The sequence below is a fragment of the Capsicum annuum genome, chromosome 5, assembly GCF_002878395.1.
Source record: "Capsicum annuum cultivar UCD-10X-F1 chromosome 5, UCD10Xv1.1, whole genome shotgun sequence".
Taxonomy (NCBI): Eukaryota; Viridiplantae; Streptophyta; class Magnoliopsida; order Solanales; family Solanaceae; genus Capsicum; species Capsicum annuum.
Genome location: NC_061115.1, coordinates 189,820,212 through 189,837,645, shown reverse-complemented (window position 1 = coordinate 189,837,645; position 17,434 = coordinate 189,820,212). Strand labels below are relative to the sequence as shown.

At 34.8% G+C, this 17,434-nt stretch overlaps 1 protein-coding gene and 1 pseudogene across 1 annotated transcript; both read left to right on the top strand.

The window, feature by feature from the left end:
- Positions 1–1,077: 1,077 nt before the first annotated feature.
- On the top strand, positions 1,078–10,706 carry LOC107855696. Its single transcript, XM_016700708.2, has 9 exons — positions 1,078–1,330; positions 1,465–1,556; positions 1,683–1,754; positions 3,692–3,798; positions 4,108–4,163; positions 6,267–6,426; positions 7,695–7,775; positions 8,397–8,696; positions 9,503–10,706. The coding sequence occupies exons 1-9, from the start codon at positions 1,169–1,171 to the stop codon at positions 10,369–10,371; spliced, it is 1,899 nt and encodes a 632-aa protein (XP_016556194.1). The 5' UTR covers positions 1,078–1,168; the 3' UTR covers positions 10,372–10,706.
- A 3,371-nt stretch (positions 10,707–14,077) lies between these two features.
- The window catches only part of LOC107855686, a 50,734-nt pseudogene continuing 47,377 nt past the window's right edge, over positions 14,078–17,434 (top strand).

Genomic DNA, 17,434 nt, shown 5'->3' with positions numbered 1-17,434 from the left:
TTACTTTTTCAAAAATTGTGTTTGACCATGAAAATTCAAAAAATTATTTTGGAGTTGAATTCCAAAAAGTGAAAGTAACTTTTTGATGTTTTCATAAGTTTTCACTTCCATTTTCAATTTTTATTATTATTACTACATATAGCCCAATATTTAAATTTTTACACAAACCCCACTTATAACTACAACCAACCACCAAGAAAAAAATTATTATTTATTTTCTATGGTACAACATTATTTTTAATTATAACAGATATTCTTATCTCTTTTTCTTCTTTTAATCAAAATTTATTAACGTGAATTAATGGCAATCTATGATGAAAATATATCAGCTTTTGTTTTGAATGAATTATATTATAGAAATATAAGACCTAATATATTATATTATTTAAAAATAAAAAATTTAATATTTTTTCCATTCTAATTTTCTGTATATGTCATATAATGTATATTATGATTTGAATAAATTATTAAAAAGTGGTCAATAAAGTCACATATCAAATATAACGGAACGATCCATATTTACGATACAATAATATTCAAGGAAAATCAATATCATCAATAAAAAAAAATAAAAAATTAGCACTAATCTATTCAGAAATAATTCATCCGTAATTTTTTTAAAAAAGATCAATTTAATAAAATAATTAATTCAAGTGAAAGCAATTAAGGATTTTTATCAACAAATTTAAGAATATAAAAAATATATTTATATCCATCAATTATATTTATCAAAATATATTTTCTCTATTCAATCAATTATGATTAGATAAACTTATTTAGCTTCTACTTGTGATATTTTTGTTCAAATTTTAGAAGAATAACAATCATAACAATTAGTTTGTTATTAATTATTTTATCAATTGAAAACATATAAATTATTTTCTCAACATTTAATTATATGTTAGTAGATAAATTAATAATTAAGTGATTTTAATAATTTTTAAAAATCGAGAGCATAAAATTATATTTAAAAATTTTTTAAAAGTCTAAAAAAGTTTCAAAAAAATAATATCAAACACAACTCCAATTCTAACTTTATCTTGAATTCTAAATCTAACTCCGAAAAACAAGTGCTAATTTTTATTGCCAAACTGCTACTTAAAAATACCTTTCATTCAATTTTCAATTTTCAATTTTCTCCAGTGTGTACTTGTGTGCCTTAAACCCGATGTCTGTTTTAGGGTTTATGGAAGCACTTAGTGACAACACCGTAGAAGGCAACTCTCTAGGTCTCAAGTTGGTGCCATGGTTAAGCTGGGATGAATGGAACTCCATTCGAGATTCCCTCTTCTCTACTTCTCCGGCATCTGTTGCTTTTGCTCTTCAAAGGGTAACACACAGACACACACACCTTTTTATGTTTTTTCTTTCTAACTTGTTGTCCTGTGGAAACGGCCTTAGTGCACAGGGATACCTTCTTTTTTCTTTTTTTTTTTTTTAAATGGATTTTCTTTTGGATATTAGATATCAACGTGGAGGAGCAGAGGATGCATTCCTGTTGCAGTGGATGTTACTGCTTCAGTTATCGAAATTCAACAGAAGGATCTTTTTTTCAGGTGTGCCATCCTTTATTGACTTCTTTTTTTGATAATCGAAGGGGTATTCAATTATTTATTAAATTGCTATGCTGATTTATCCTCTGTGTTAAAGTGAACTTTTTCTTGCTTGCTATTCTTTTGCAGGAAGGACCTAGGGGGAAATGCCTTGCAGTCGGAAGAAATGCTCTCAATGCTATATTGTATGGCAATTATGAGGTACATTTGTTACTAGGGGTGGGCATTCGGTTTTTTCGGTTTGATTGTTGAATATCGGTTTGGTTTTTAGGTTTTCGGATTGACGAAAATGACAATCATAACCAAACCAAAATTATTTCGGTTTGGCTCGGTTTTTACAAATTCGATTCGGTTATTTCGGATTTTTATTTCGGTTTTAAAGATTAAAGTAGTGAGCATTTAAAATTGGTGATTTTTTTCGAAAAATAATCTTTTTTTCAAACCTATTTTTTATTCCCAAATATAAGTAATTCAACACGCATAAAATAACCATAAATATCGACCTCGCTGAGTCATTGCCGTTGGTGTGATGGCAGTGGCTGCACTCGGCAGCGACTGCTGACGGCAGTGACGACCTGAGCAAACGAGTGTCGACTTCCCTTGACGATGTTGAAATTTCAAATGAACTGACGAACTGAGGATGGCTGAGTGCCACTGCAACCTTAACGTTAATGTTAGGGTCTAAAGTAAACCAGTATATTAGGATTTAGGGTTACTAAATGATTATAATTTATATATTTATATTTTATATCATATTATATTATATTTTTAGTATATTTACATATATAATAATATATATATATATATATATATATATATATATAAATTATAATATATTATTTATATAATTTTGGTTTATCCTTTTTTTGTTTTGAAAATACGAAAACCAAACCGTTTAACCAAATGTCTAAAATTTGAAACCGAAATCAATCCGAAAAATCGAAAAATCAAACCAAATTAAATTTCGGTTCGATTTTTCGCTTTAAACCAAAATATGCCCAGCCCTATTTGTTACTACTTCCTTTTTTTTTTGTCAATTGTATTGTATCATGTTGTTAGTTTAAACAATTTTTTTTTTTGTTTATTACTTAAATTTTGTGGTGTCATTTCTTAAATCCATCGTTAGTTAACAACGAAAAATCTCATTTTGTGTAATGACTGGTTTTGTGTGATCACGTCATTACCTTTTTTTTTTTTTTTTTTTTCTCATTTTGTCTTTTTTTATTATTTAATAATTTGATTTTATTCTCTATTTATATTAACTCTACCCCATACTCTACTTTACTTGTAGATTTATCCTTCAAATTAATTGTTGATGTGTGACATTATGTAAGGATGAAAAATGATACAATTTATCCAATCGTAGTATTCATTAAAACAATACAGTACGATACAAAACATCACAATACGATACATTATTAGACAATATGTAACAACCATCCAAACAAAGAAATTGTTGTGTTATTTACACTTTTAATTTCTTTCTACTTGTAAAAGACAAAGAAGTTTATTTTTTTCTTGTGAACCAAGATGGTCTCAAAAATTATATGTACGAGATTAAGCACATGGCTCAGCTACATTCGTCTATCAAATTTGCCTAACTGTCAAATACAACAAGGAATCTTTTCTTTATACCATATTAACACTAGTGAAGATGTGAATTTTTTTTTAAATCTTTTATTATTATTGGCATTATTTTCATTGCTATGAAACTAGTTAGACGGAAGTACCTTCACTTCGCTTATGCCCTTATTTACACAGTAAAGAAAGCAAGTGTGGTGGGGATCTTCTATTCGTTCATTCCATACAGTACAAGATATGTACTATTAACAATGTTTTCTGCAGCTTCCTTGTTGCTGCTGGTCCTCTATGATTTTGAGCACGTGGTGCTTGTCCAATGTCCTTGGTAGCGTTATTTAATTTGATATGAAAACACAATTGGATGAAAATTGAGACTGTTACTTTGGTTGAGATTCCCTTCTTTCCGCTTCAGTTTATTCATTTTCAACATTTCATCTTTTCCCTCTTATTTGTGAGGGTACTTTCGTTTAAATGGTGGAACTTTAGGATAGAAGTTGTGTTGATGAGTTTGTGTTTTCAGCAAGCAAAATCAGCATAATAGGGTAATTACTTTCCAGGCTTGTAAATGGTGTTGTTGAGAAGACCCGAAAGAAGGCAGAAATCTCAATAGCTGAGGCAGCAAATGCTATTGGGATTCCACGTATGCTGATTGATGTTCGCCATGGTGAGTGTTTATGCATATTTGCAACTTTGATATGAAAGATGTTGATCGTTTGATGTAAGGTAGCTATACATAAGTATTGACCAGATTAAATTTCTGTTACAGCCTTTGTGAGCGAGTAACCAAGTAATATAGCTTTCAAGATGTTGCATTATGTTCTGAATCTGCTGCAAGCTTAAAGAAACCGAGAATGTTATACTGTGTGTTACTTATTCTTTGCATCAGTTAGCAATGCTTGTTTTGCTGCAACTTCTAACTGAATTCCAATGTGAAAAAGCTGATTTCTTAACATTGGTTAATATTTCCTTGTAGAGGGCTCTCATCGTGATCTTCCTTCACTGCAGTTGGTCCGTGTTGCCTCTACCAAGGTCAGTGTGTTCCTGGGTTTCTATAGTTTTTTTGCTTAATGTGTACATCTCTTTAATTGTACTTACAGTTGAAGACTTGAAGCTGTGACTCCTCCTGAAGTTCCATCCCTTTTTAAGATTAATGGATTTTCTGTTATTCATAATGGATTTCCTGTTATTAACACTGAGATGTATTGTGGGTTTACACTGGTAAAACTAACTGGAGGAGGCACAAATTTACATTAACTTAGAAAGAAAGCCTACAAATGTCCCTGACAGGTGACGAAATGCATGTGGCAGATCTTCTGCTTCAGCAGTAGATTTTTCTCATTCTCTAGTTACCCAGAAATGATTGATTTCTGGAATAGGTATATAGATGTATCTACAATGCATCCATCTAGAAAAGAAAAGGAGATGTAGCTGTGAGGCTTGTGCCATTCTTGATGCTCCCTTTTCAGCATGGGCTATACTAAATAAACAGACTTCACAACCCTGATAGGAATTATGCTGCAATGGAGATCCTCTTGAATAGTGTTGATTAATTTCCATTTAATGTTGTGGTTTTTGTAGAATCTACATGTTATGCTACAATCTTTTTGAATCACTGAAAAGCCTCTAGTCACGATTCATACAACCTTTATACATTAACAGTGATCGAACTGCAGCTAGATGAAAATTTATCAAACAAAACAGGGAATAAGTAATAAATCAAAGGGAAGGAAATGAAGACTAGTTATAATACACTATCAAATTTAGGATCAGAGTGACCCAAAGGGACTAATTCATAATTTTTCTGTCCTATTTGAGAAATTATAAATCCCATTTTGATTTTGCCTTTATTTTTCTATGAGCTCATTTTTTGTCCAAGCCCTGTCCATATGGTTGAACATATAGTCCAAATTATTTTTCACAGGTGAATTTAATGGGGTACCCCAGGTCCATGAATAGGCTTAATGTTATCTGATTCACGTGCTGCTAACTAAAGAAAGGACGATCGTATTGCTCAAAAGATGTTATTAAATGCTTAATCTTCTTTTCATCCTTATATCTAGAGTTAATAACTTAAATGGTCACTCAACTTTAAACTTTTATCCCAGAAAGTCACTTAACTTTGGACTTTACTCAGAAAGTCACTCAACTTTAGATGTTTCACTCAGAAAGTCATCCAACTCGTTTTATTATTTTTTAAACTAATTTTTGCTTATTGTGTAATTTCTTTTAATAGCTAAATTAAAAATAAAATAAAATATTAATTTAATGACCCTTTTACCCTTTTTTTTATTACCCTTTTTTTCATTTCATGCCTACAATTAAATATTGAGAGCCTACAGGATTCAATAGTTTATGTATCATTTACATTAAATTAATATCCCATGCACAATATCACCTAGTTGTGCACATATAGGAAGTAAGGTTGCAATAGTCACTGAATTCATTTTTATACCCTTTAATTTTAATCCCATCTCATCTTGTTCTAAATACGGAAGTACATATAGGAAGTACTGTTGCAATAGTCACTAAAGCTTCAATTCTTGTTCTAGTTACTCATGCCTAAATCTAAACATCCCCATAAACAGAAGATTGCGTAAATCTATATCGCATCTTAATCATATCCTGAACAGCTGAACTCTACAACATAGCGTCAGAGGTTAATATAATTAAAGGGTATACAAATTGATTTAGTGAATATTGCAATCGTACTTCCTATATGTGCAAAGCTTGGTGATATTGTGCATGAGATATTAATTTACATGTAAATGATATATAAACTATTGAATACTGTAGGCTCTCAACATTTAATTGTTGGTATGAAATGAAAGAAAGGGGAATAAAAAAAAGGGTAAAAGGGTCATTAAATTAATAATTGTATTTTTCAGAATTTTGTTATTAAAAAAGTATTTCACATAAGCAAAAATTAGTTTAAAAAATAATAAAATGGTTGAGTGACTTTCTGAGTAAAACATCTATAGTTGAGTGACTTTTTGAGTAAAGTCCAAAGTTAAGTGACTTTCTGGGATAAAATCCAAAGTTGAGTGACCATTTAAGTTATTAACTCTCATATATGTAAGAGTGAAAAATAGAAAGTTGCAGCTGGATTATGTTTTAAAATGATAATAATTTCAGGCGCTTGACTGGTTGAAATCATATTATTGGGAACCTCAAAAGAATGTGATTCGAAGGGATTCTACTGCCAACCTGAGGAAAGAAATTAAACAAAAACTACTAGAGATGGCTTTATGTCTGAAAGTGAAGCAGAGTAACAGTTCACATACTTCAGAAAAACGTGAGTGCGTTTTCTTTATTCCTATTGTACTGTGGTGGTTTTGCCAACTGTGTTACTCATCAATCAATTTTCTTGAGTCGGATTGCAAATATGCTTGATTTCTAGTGAAATATTGTGTTTCGTTAGCACCTGTAGGTATGACAAATAAATTATGTTTGGTGCAAAAAATTCCCTTGTAATGATGCAGCATTGCATCTAATTCAAAGAATTAAGTTGCCATAAATCATATTTTTACTGTAAATTTGATAGTGTGGTGTAGATGGCTGTGTTAGGGGATTTGAGCTTTGGTCCTTTTCACTTCAAAAGACAGTTGGTAGACAACGTAAGGCATTATGTTTGCCAAGAAACTGAGATGGTGGACTCTCTTAAACAGATAACCGAATTTTATAAACGTCTCTTAACTATACAGGGGTGTTTGCTGTGTGAATGCCTAAATTTTGCTCCATTCTAGTTTCTCCTAAAGTTGACAATTTTTAGCTTTATATTAGTTTATTTTGAATGATTTTGGTGCATTTTAAATTTTTAATTGCATCTCACTCACAAAATACCAAAACAATGCTTCTTATTTGCACATTTTAGGATTAATTAATTAGTTAGTTAGTTGATTAACTTAATTGGTTGAGTGGTTTAATTAATGAATCGTTTTAGTTTTTTTGGCAAACAAGCGGGACGTCTTATTTACCAAGAGAAGTTTGTACTGCTCAAGAGGGAAAAAAACTGGCATCAGAATAGAAGGACTAAGAAACAACTTCTGTCCACACTACACCTACTTACTCCTATTACATCATACTACCGCATTAATTAAGGATGGAAGTTCATGCTATCTAACATCTGTTTACCCTACAAATGGTACAGTTAAATTTGTATATGAGGTCAAGAACACGTGTCTTAAATTAACCCTTTTTTTAGATTCGATTATTAGCGGTTCGAGTGTTTAACTATGACAAGCAATAGTGGTAGTAGCAAATCAAAGTGAAGATTCAAGGAAATGATTTGGGCGTTGTTGAGTTCTCATGTCTATGTCCGAGAGCTGAGATCCTTCCTTCAAGAATATGAACCAAATAGTTGCAAACTTAAGCGCTACTGTAAATTGCCTTTCTGTACGAAATTGATTGACATTATGAAATCCAACGCCACCTTTTACTGGGATTTTTTTTTTCTTTTTATCCAATTCAGGAAAAATAGCTAGTAAAAATTTTCTGGTTTTCTTCCGTGTTGTACGTGTACTGTTTTCTGATTTGTTCAACATTTTTCGTTCTCTTATACAGGAATTAGACTTGGGCAACTTTGTGCTAGAAACAAGTTTCTATCTTTCATTTCTGGGAAGCTACCAAATTCTAAAACTTCTGGTAATTCTATTCAACCTCAGATCTGTAACCCCATGATTCATCGACAGATTTGCTGTATCTACTTTATGAAATTTGCTTTAGAACTTCTTTTCTTCTTTTGACAATCACTTGACGGTGATCTGCTACATCCACCTCTATGACCTGTAACAATTTACTGAAAAATGAGCATTAAAACATTGTGACAATAAAAGCATCGGTACAATGTCAAATTTATGCCCTGATAGCACTAGCATGCTAGTTCTACGAAGAAGAGTGAGATGAACTAGTTTATCCTTTGAGATTTATAAGTGTTCATCCTCGCACAGCAGATTTCAGGGCTGTCCAGTCACCACCATTTGGGATCTTTTTAAGGTTTCATAAACTGTAGAATTTAGCATCTTTTCTGTTCTTTGTTAATTTCCTTATAATTCTGTCTAGCGTATAAATCTGACATTATGGTAATTAGGATATAGAATTACTTTCTGCGAAGTTGTGTACTATTTCTTGATTCATGAAGGTGGTTCATACTGGATTTTGCTTTTTGAAAGGGTATTATTGTCTGTGACACTGTTCCAAAGTGCTTTACCATCAGCATATTTGGAATGCTGAATGTCCTAAGTTTTCCAGGTTAATTTGTCTCAGGTTCTAAGAAACATATTACTAGAGCTATGAAGGCCATTCTTCGATTATATACTTCCTCATCTTCAGAAGTGGCATCTGTGCTTTTGGAACTTATGCTGCAGACAGTAGATTCCTCAAACCTGCCAGTGGACTCGGAGAATGCTCTGAAAATCCGTGAAACTATTGACATGCATAGTGCATATGATGACTGGAAACCAATCCTGAAGAAATTGTCAAATAGAGAACCTGATTTGCTTCTGACTCTTCTCCGGGCAGCCCTAGACAAGATTGAGACTACGGAAGCCACAAAGCACGAGCATGGTAAGTGATGTATTCTGTCAAGAAAATTCAACATAACAACAGCTTTCCTTCACTTTGATGATTTTTTGTGCTTGGTATTGTTGGAGTATCATGAATGCCTCTATTGTAAAATATACTTATTATATGAGACTGGAAAAACACAGAGAGCAATTATTCCTGTTCTAGTAAGCACCTAGCTAATTTGGGACGTTGGTAAAATAGCTATCGGGAGCTTATATAAGAGATACTTTTGACTGGATTTTCCTTTTAGAATTTTGTGCCATGGATGCTGAAAGTTTCAACTGCCGTTAGTGTTTTATTGAGCAGAGAATGCGCTGAATTGAATCCTTGTTTGGGGGGAATTCTTGCTTTCACTGATACTGGAAATGCTGCTTGCGGATTATGTGTACACTAGTGAGATTATTGTCATATTACAGGTATTTTTAGGTCCAGTCCATCTTACAAGGGAAGGCACAAAAACATGAAGTATTTCACTAGCTTAACTTACTGGGAGGATTCGCTCAATATACAGAAGTTTAAATTGTTCTTTCAAATCCTGCTGTTTTCCTTCTGTGTTTCAATCTCATTGTTTTCCAATCCTCATCTGAATATGTGTGCTGACGGCTGAGCTGTGGGTCTATCATAAACAGCCTCCCTACCCCACAAAGGTAGGGGTAAGGTCTGCATACATCCTACTTACACTGGGTATGTTGTTATCTATGTGTGTGCGCTATCTGTTACGATGTTTCTCCCGGTTTTGGATTTTCTTTTGCTTCATGTAGTGGAATGAATTTTAGCTGACTCATTTCTTTACGGATCATTGTCAGGTTCAAATGCCCTCTCAGAAAATGCAAATGAATCTCTCTTGATTGGACAATTATCTTACCTGTGTGAGCAGATAGTTGCAAACCTGAAGACACTAAAGTCTCTTAACCATAATGATCTTTCTGCTGACGTGGAAGACTCATCAAGCAAAATTAATCTTCCAGAGGCAACACTACAAGAACTATTATGTAAATGTTTATTCTTGTCCTCTCATGACAATAATCAGCTGATGAAATCCTCTCTTATCATTGCTCAGATGATTGGAAGGGACTCTTTCGTCCATAAGTTAAATAAGCTCTGCTCACTTAGTGTATTTGATTCAGAGATTATTCACTCAGATCCTTCCACCAATAGTTCAGAAAGCTTCCTACTATCCAAGGGAGAAGATTCTCTTCGCCAAGCTGCTCAGAAGCTTGAACTAATTATGCATCGAGTTGTAAAGGGCAATAATATGAGCACAACAGATTCTGGAAGCCAATGGGTAGTTGCAAAAACCTGGAAAGCATGCCCCATTGGTATGCTGCCCCATGCATTTGGTTCTACTGGCCGTCTTCCAGCTCTTGATATTGTTAGTGATTCAGCAGAAGTTGCGAAATCATCAGACAATGATATCCCAGAAACCAATAAATGTGGATGCAAACGGGAGGCTGTTGCTGCAATTGAATGTTTGGATGATCCTAATATGAAGAAAATGAGGAAGACAGTGGAGCCTGGTGATAAACAGTGTACGGATGATATGGAGATTGAGAATGGTCATAACGACGTGCCTTTGGAAGGTTTGAAAGGCCACCTGATAATTAATGGAGTGTGGAAGAAAGTTTCAAAAGATGAGCTGCGTGATATTGCAGCAGCTGTGAAGATTTTGATTTAATCAAAGCCTTCTGAGATGGCCTCGCTTTGGCTGGGGGTGGATTTTCAGGTTCGATAGCCTTCCAGTGACTACACTTTCATAAAAGCACCATTAGGCGATGGTTCCTCTCGGAGGTGGGGGGGGGGGGGGGGGGGGGATGGATGGATTTATATGTGTCTTGGGGAGCAAAATGAAAAGGGTAGTGTTTGTGTTGTACGTCTACCTCCAGTTTAGCAACTTTTAAATTATTGGGCAACGGATTTTGCTCGTAATTTTCAAATATATAAATTTGTCCTTTTTAACTGCTTAACGATATTAGCTTTTGCATTTATAATACAATTTTGGTTATGCTGCGATTGACATTCTTTTCTACTCCCTTCGTTCCGTTTCGAAATAAGTGAATTGTTGGGGTATTTATTGGTGTTTCAAAATAAGTGAATCATTGAATTTTTTTCCAAATTTGCCTTTATGATTTGACAATCAATTAACTTTTGAAAAGGTATTACAAGGTCAACTTTTTCTTTTTTTGGGTAAAAATGAAAAGTTGTGTTAAATTTATGTCTTTAATGTTTTTTCCTTAATATGTGTGTTAAAATTCAACAATTCATTTATTATGAAACGGAGAGAGTACTAAATTCCAAGCGCTAGTTTTACGTGTATTACATTATATAAATCACAAAAAATGTGCTTTAAGCTTGTACGATTACGATTGTTACTCGTACCTTTCTTGTTATCTATAGTATGTTTCTCATGTTATTTATAGTTGCATTTGTTTCGACTTTCGAAACACAATTTCCGCTGAGGATGTCTAATTTTTAACTTTATTTTAACCCATAGACGGTATCAAATCAAACTACATTAAATAAAGTGATTTAATATGAGCCAATGGTATTGCAGGAACAAAAAATAAAATACAACTTAGATTTAATACGATGAAGAAAGTACCCGGTGATGGATACAATTTAGTAATCTGTAAATAGTATCACCTCCTTCATTATTAGCTCTGTTATAATCCTTGTACAACTTGCCTGCGAAATAGACCAATTCGACTCAATGCATGTTTCAACAAAGAGCAGCTGCACGAACGGCTCAGGTAAGTTATCTAAGTATCATTTTTGCATGACAAACTCAAAAAGGCTAGGATCTTTTTGCCCATAGCAGTGAGCAAGCAGTTTCAGTCATGAAATCCAACAGAATTTCAGAAGTTTAAGATAAAACAGCATTAAGTCAGATAAGTTCATATTCATCCTTCAGATTATCTGACATTCCCCATATCAATACTATACACTTCACTCAACATCTGAAGAAATAAAGATAGTATGGCTATTTAAATATCCGGCCAAAAGAAGCAGCTACAATTATAAACTGAGTAGCTAGCATCCCACCTAAGGACTAGGACTAGCAGGATAACAGTTGACTAGGTATGTTCTTCCCATTATCCATAAAAGTTTCTGGCTATTTGGTGATTGATTCTGACGGTGGCTTCTTGAAATCTCAAACTTCCAGCCAAAAGAGTTAAACTCCCAAATCAATTATTCGGCACCTCAGCCTTCATCTGCATGACAGCCAGGGTTGAGTCAGTACAACATCCATGAGAGTGAAATTGCAGAGGGAAAAAGGAGATGTTAGCTTAATCTAAATGAGAGTGAAGCAAACATGAAGTTGTAAGCCAAGGCTTTCCTTGGCACATATTCCAGTAAACCAAACGCCAGACTAAGTTATAACCATCAACCAGCAGATTATGCAAAAAGTTAGAAGAATAATGCTACAATAATTGAATACAAGTTTAACTTTTAACTGTATGATGCTGGTGGTGGGAAAAGAAAATGCTCATCAGGACTGGAGGTGGAAGCTATATAACACACTATAACAAGGTATTCAAAATACTAAATATGGTCCATGTGACTATATCTTGTCCTTGTCGTTTACAATATTTTTATACTCAATGTGTCTACCAGGATAAGATTGATGTCAATATACACACAGGCAGAGATTCTGAAACGATGGAACAAATCTAAGCACCGCAGGTGGATAGCTATACATCCACGCTTGACATCAAAATCCTTTCCTTCCTCCTTAATCGTGAATAAATGCTGTAAACAACTGACAGTCAAGTAGGAGCACCCACCACTGGTGACCCTGTAACATGCGATCAACTTCTGCCTTTGATAAGAAGCAGAAAGGCAGAAGATCACCACCCAGGTTAAACACTTGGACACTTCCACACTCACATTCATTTTCAGCCATGGTATCACCTGATAGCCAGATTAGCTACCAAACAACTATAGAAGAGCTTTTTCACTTTTAAGATTCTAGTTTAGCCAATGAATATTGGCTCTTTTCCTGGTCTTAGGTGATAGCATGTTCAGCTCAATGATAAAGTTGCCAAGGCCATTGCCACTCTGTAGAACTTATTGGATACTCCCCGCCTCTAGTCTTAGGGCTCTTTTCTCGCACTTCCAGTCACCTAACAAGTAACAGTTAATCTGTGTCCTCAAACTTTGTATTAGTCATTGCTATGTGAATTGAGTTTTGCTTATATTCTGTATCAAATGAAAGGATGACTGATGCAACTTAATACTAAACTGTAAGCCACTAAACCTGAATGAGAGGAAGATAGAAAGGTATTAACACTGGATCAGTTCAAATAACCAAAGGATGCCAACAATTTATTCCAGTAATTGATACATGTATAACTTCAAACCTTCAAAAGCTACAAGTTTGGTCCTTAATTTGGACTACTAATAGGAGAGAATATTATGAGATGTAGTTCCTTATCTATATATGGGTTAGGAAAAATGATCGAGGTATGGAAAAGAGCACGACCCAGCTGAAAATATTGAAGCCCACGTTCAAGCAACCATCCTGACTCTACCGAGAAGAAGGACAGGAGCACGAGCAGCATCCTAAACCACCATTCAAAGACCTTTGCATGCACACCACATGACAGAGGTACCAATACTATCTCTTCAATGTCAACTATCAGTCTATCACGAGTCAAAGGATTGATTACTTATACCCTTATTGTTTCCGTTAAGGGTCAACCCATAAATCCAGCTATAAAATTGTTAAACCTACCAAAAGCAACCAGTCACATCTGGTCTAATCCTTTGGCTCGTCTAGACCTTTATTCAATCATATTTCTTGTCTTTTTCTTATCCATTTTGCTTTGGAGTTAATTTTGCCCTCAAGGATTGAGGACCACTGCACCGCAAGCAGGTGGGGAGCTCATTGGGCATGTTATCAAGATATGTTTTCCCTTTTTTGAGTTGAAAAAGAAGTAGATGAGAGATGAGTTCACAACGACCAAGTTCAATAACAAGATGAACATCATCAGTCAAATTCTCCAGGAAGAGAGAGAGACAATCCAAGTGCTTCACATAAATCATCAGCCACCTTTTCCTGTCAGAAACTAGGACCGAGTTGGATCATCAACATCCGTACCAAAAGTGATTAGTTAATTCAACATTGTTCTAATCAATCCACTCACTTGTACAACAGCTTAAAATTCTCCTGCAAGGGTCCACCGCCAAATAATATTATCATAACCATGAATAAGTAGGACACAGTCTTTACTTTTAACCATAGATCAGTTTGATTATAGTACTCCACCGCTGTTCCAACATTCTCTGTATCTCTCGCACACACACAAGTTACATATGCAAATACAATAAAAAATTATAAGTAAGGCATGAAGGCAAATCCTAAACACCCAACTGAAAGCAGATGCAAGTGACCGCAATCAAAATAGAACGCTTTTTTAACCATAAGAAAGATTTGTTTCTCTCGAATCGAATATTAGATCGTACCGTCTCAATTACCTCTCTTCTTCAAAAGATGTTCTGAATCTTGCGTTTGTATTTCAGGCATGAGGAAGGAACGGGCTGCAGTGGGTGCTATCTTATTCTTGTTGGCTTTTCTCTATAGGTTTTGGCGCTTGGGCATTCATTTTCCAATGCCTTCACCTTACAGAGGTTTGTATATTTCTTTTGTTGCACATGGATGTTGTTTTCCATCCTCATTATTGATTTTCTGAATATTGGATTAATGTTCTCTAGGTCACATCTTTATGAATAAGACATCATAATGGCATGACTATGAAGGACCAGGAGTTTTCCTGTATATTCATACAGTAATTTCAAATATTTGCATGCAGAAGAAGCTACTCTTTCCGATCATCTGTCTATTCAAGTTTTCTTTTTTGCAAATTCTCATTACAGAACAGGAATAAACTCTACATTTTTTCAACTCCGTCTTAGCCAGTGTTATCAAAAGTGAAAAGCGCAGAAAAGCTCTAAGGTCTATTGGGCTTAAAGCACAAATAAAAGTGTGAGCTTAATGAAAAAAGGCACTAAGGAAGAAAAATTACAAATATTTATTTTTAGTCCAAGACTAATAATTAAGTATTAATGACAAATATACGAACATAGAAATTGAAAAAAAATTATGATAAATTGAAATATTAATGGTTTAGTGTCCCTCTTCATAAGAGACTCATTGGCCAGGAAAAGTATGCCATAGAAACTTGAAGACAACAGTGAAGCGCACATAAAGCGAGGCGAAGCTCTCAATACGTTTTGAGCCTCGCTTTAGGGCTTAAGTGTGCCTTTGATAACAGTAATCTTAGCCGACATAGTGTTTGGTTGCTAACTTAGAGTATTAGTACTTGATGGGCAAAAATGTAATGATTTGTAGATAGAGGATAAAAATGAAAAGATGTCTAAGAGTGCCATTCTAGTTCAGGGTATGAGTGGTAGTCTCCTTATATGCTTTTGGGTGATTCCCACTTCATTAGTCAGTATTTAGATTTGTGTTGGGACCAATTTTCATTTCCAACATAATGTCATAGAGTCATATCCAACCCTATCCTTGGTTTACCCAATTTGCGCTCCCATGTTATGTTGTCCATGCTCTGGATGTTTAATCCTATGCATGTGAGGGGATGTCAAAGCCCCACATTGATTGAGGGTAGGGCTTTAGTCTCCTTATATGATCTTGGACAATTCTTATCCCAACCAAATTTTGGGCCTGAGTAGACCCAACATCCAATCTCTTAACAGGTCTTGTTGAAAGTCATAGCCATGCTCGTCTGGCATCAATCCGCATCGCTAGTCAGTGTTTAATAGGGTGGTGTCTATAATGACACATTAGACTACATGGGAGATCCACTAAAGCTATTTAAAGTGGATGAATAAATAATTAGCCTAAGTATTTTTGTAATTTTCCTCAGGCATTTTCATCATTTTGTCCTCTCTTGCAATATAACTATGTTTCTTTTTACTTTCTGATACGGACAATATAACTATGTTTCTACATTCTTTTTTCAGGATTTTTCACCATAACTCAGCTGGTTGGCAGGATTGGTGTGATTGGGGTGACTGTCATGGCTATTCTTTCAGGTTTTGGAGCAGTCAATTTGCCGTATAGTTATCTATCTCTATTCATCAGGTAATATGTGAGCATCAGATGCAGCTTAAGTTGGTGCTTGTGAGTGCAAACTCAGTTGGTTTATAGTTTATCTTCTTGGATATGGCACGGACCACGATCTGATTGTGAGTTGTATTCCTTTTTCAAACCCCCTCTGCACAATGGCCTGATCGTTTATTTGCAGACTGATTGTTATTTTTACTAAAGATAGTTCTAATTAATAACCCTTTACTTCTGTCTACAACCTACTATACCTTACTTAGACTATGTTCTTACCAATTTAAATTTGATACTCCAGTAGTCGTAGTGTTATGCACGTGTCTTGTAGTTTCTTTTCAGACAGATAGTTTATAGTATTACTCGGTGGGTGGTGGGTGTCTTGTTTCTGTCTTTCTCTAGGATGTGTTATTCCATCTTGTTTTTGTTTTCATTACGTCTTTTTTACTGTTTTTTGGTTCCTGATCCGAGGGTCCATCGGAGCCTCTCTACTTCAAAAGAGGTAGTGGTATGGTCCGCGTACACTCTACCCTCCCCAGACCCTATTTTGTGCGAATATACTGGTTATATTGTTGTAGTAGTATTTAGCTATGTTGCTCGGATTCTTCATAATTACCGCCGTACCTATGTCCGACATGTGTGTGGGTGTGGGATCTACACTGGATTTGGTCAACTTACCTTGGGTGCTTTGACTACATCTATGACCTAGAAGTATAGATTGATTGGGAAATTGGTTTGCTTTTTTGGTTTATGTCATAAGAGTTTTATGAAGTATGAAATGCTTTACTTTTACATGAAATATTTTAGGATCAAAATTAGGTTTTATAAGGAATTAAATTTTGTTGTTTTAGTTCATTAACTTTAATTTATTGGCTGTATCCCAACACTCAATCCTAAAACTTATGTGATAGAAGAATCCACCTCTAGATCTGTACTAGTATCAGATACCCATACTCGAGTTTGAGCAACATAGGTACAACAACAACAACATACCAGTATATTTCCACAAAGTGGGGTCTGGGGAGTGTAAAGTGTACGGTCTGTGTCATGACCTCAGAAGTGAGGTAGAGAGGTTGTTTCCAAAAGACCTCTGACTCAAGACAAAAATATTCTAGAGAAGGATATAATATAAGAACAAGAAACAGTAAGTAGAAATAAACAACAGATAATAGCAAAAAATAAGCCTACCACAAAGTAGTAGCAAACTCGACCTTTCTGAAACAACAAACATCGCTAAAACTCCCAAGACCAAGACACTACAAGCTAAGCACTACGACAATTAGCACGGATAACAAGGCAAAAGACACCTATTTACTAGCAAAGAGCCCTCCTACCTACTACCCATCTGCCTTTATTCGCGTACTCTATACCTTCATGTCCTTGGGAAGCTGTATCTACTCCATGTCATATCTAATCTCCTCCTTCTAATATTTCTTCGATCTATCTTTACCACGCTGAATCCATCTATAGTCAACCTCTCACACCTCTGCACTAGCGCATCTAGGCACCTCTTCATCACATGCCCAAACCATCTCAACCTTACTCCCCGCTTCTTTTTTTCTACCGAAGCCATCCCCACCTTAACTCCGATAACCTCATTTCTAATCCTATGTGTCCTAGTAAACCCACACATCCATAGCAGCATCCTCATCTCTGCCAT

Coding starts and splice junctions, on each gene's coding strand:
- LOC107855696 (XM_016700708.2), top strand. CDS start 1,169: ATGTCTGTTTTAGGGTTTATGGAAGCACTTAGTGACAACACCGTAGAA. Junction 1,755..3,691: donor TATTGTATGGCAATTATGAG/GTACATTTGTTA, acceptor ATTACTTTCCAG/GCTTGTAAATGGTGTTGTTG. Junction 8,697..9,502: donor AGCCACAAAGCACGAGCATG/GTAAGTGATGTA, acceptor GATCATTGTCAG/GTTCAAATGCCCTCTCAGAA.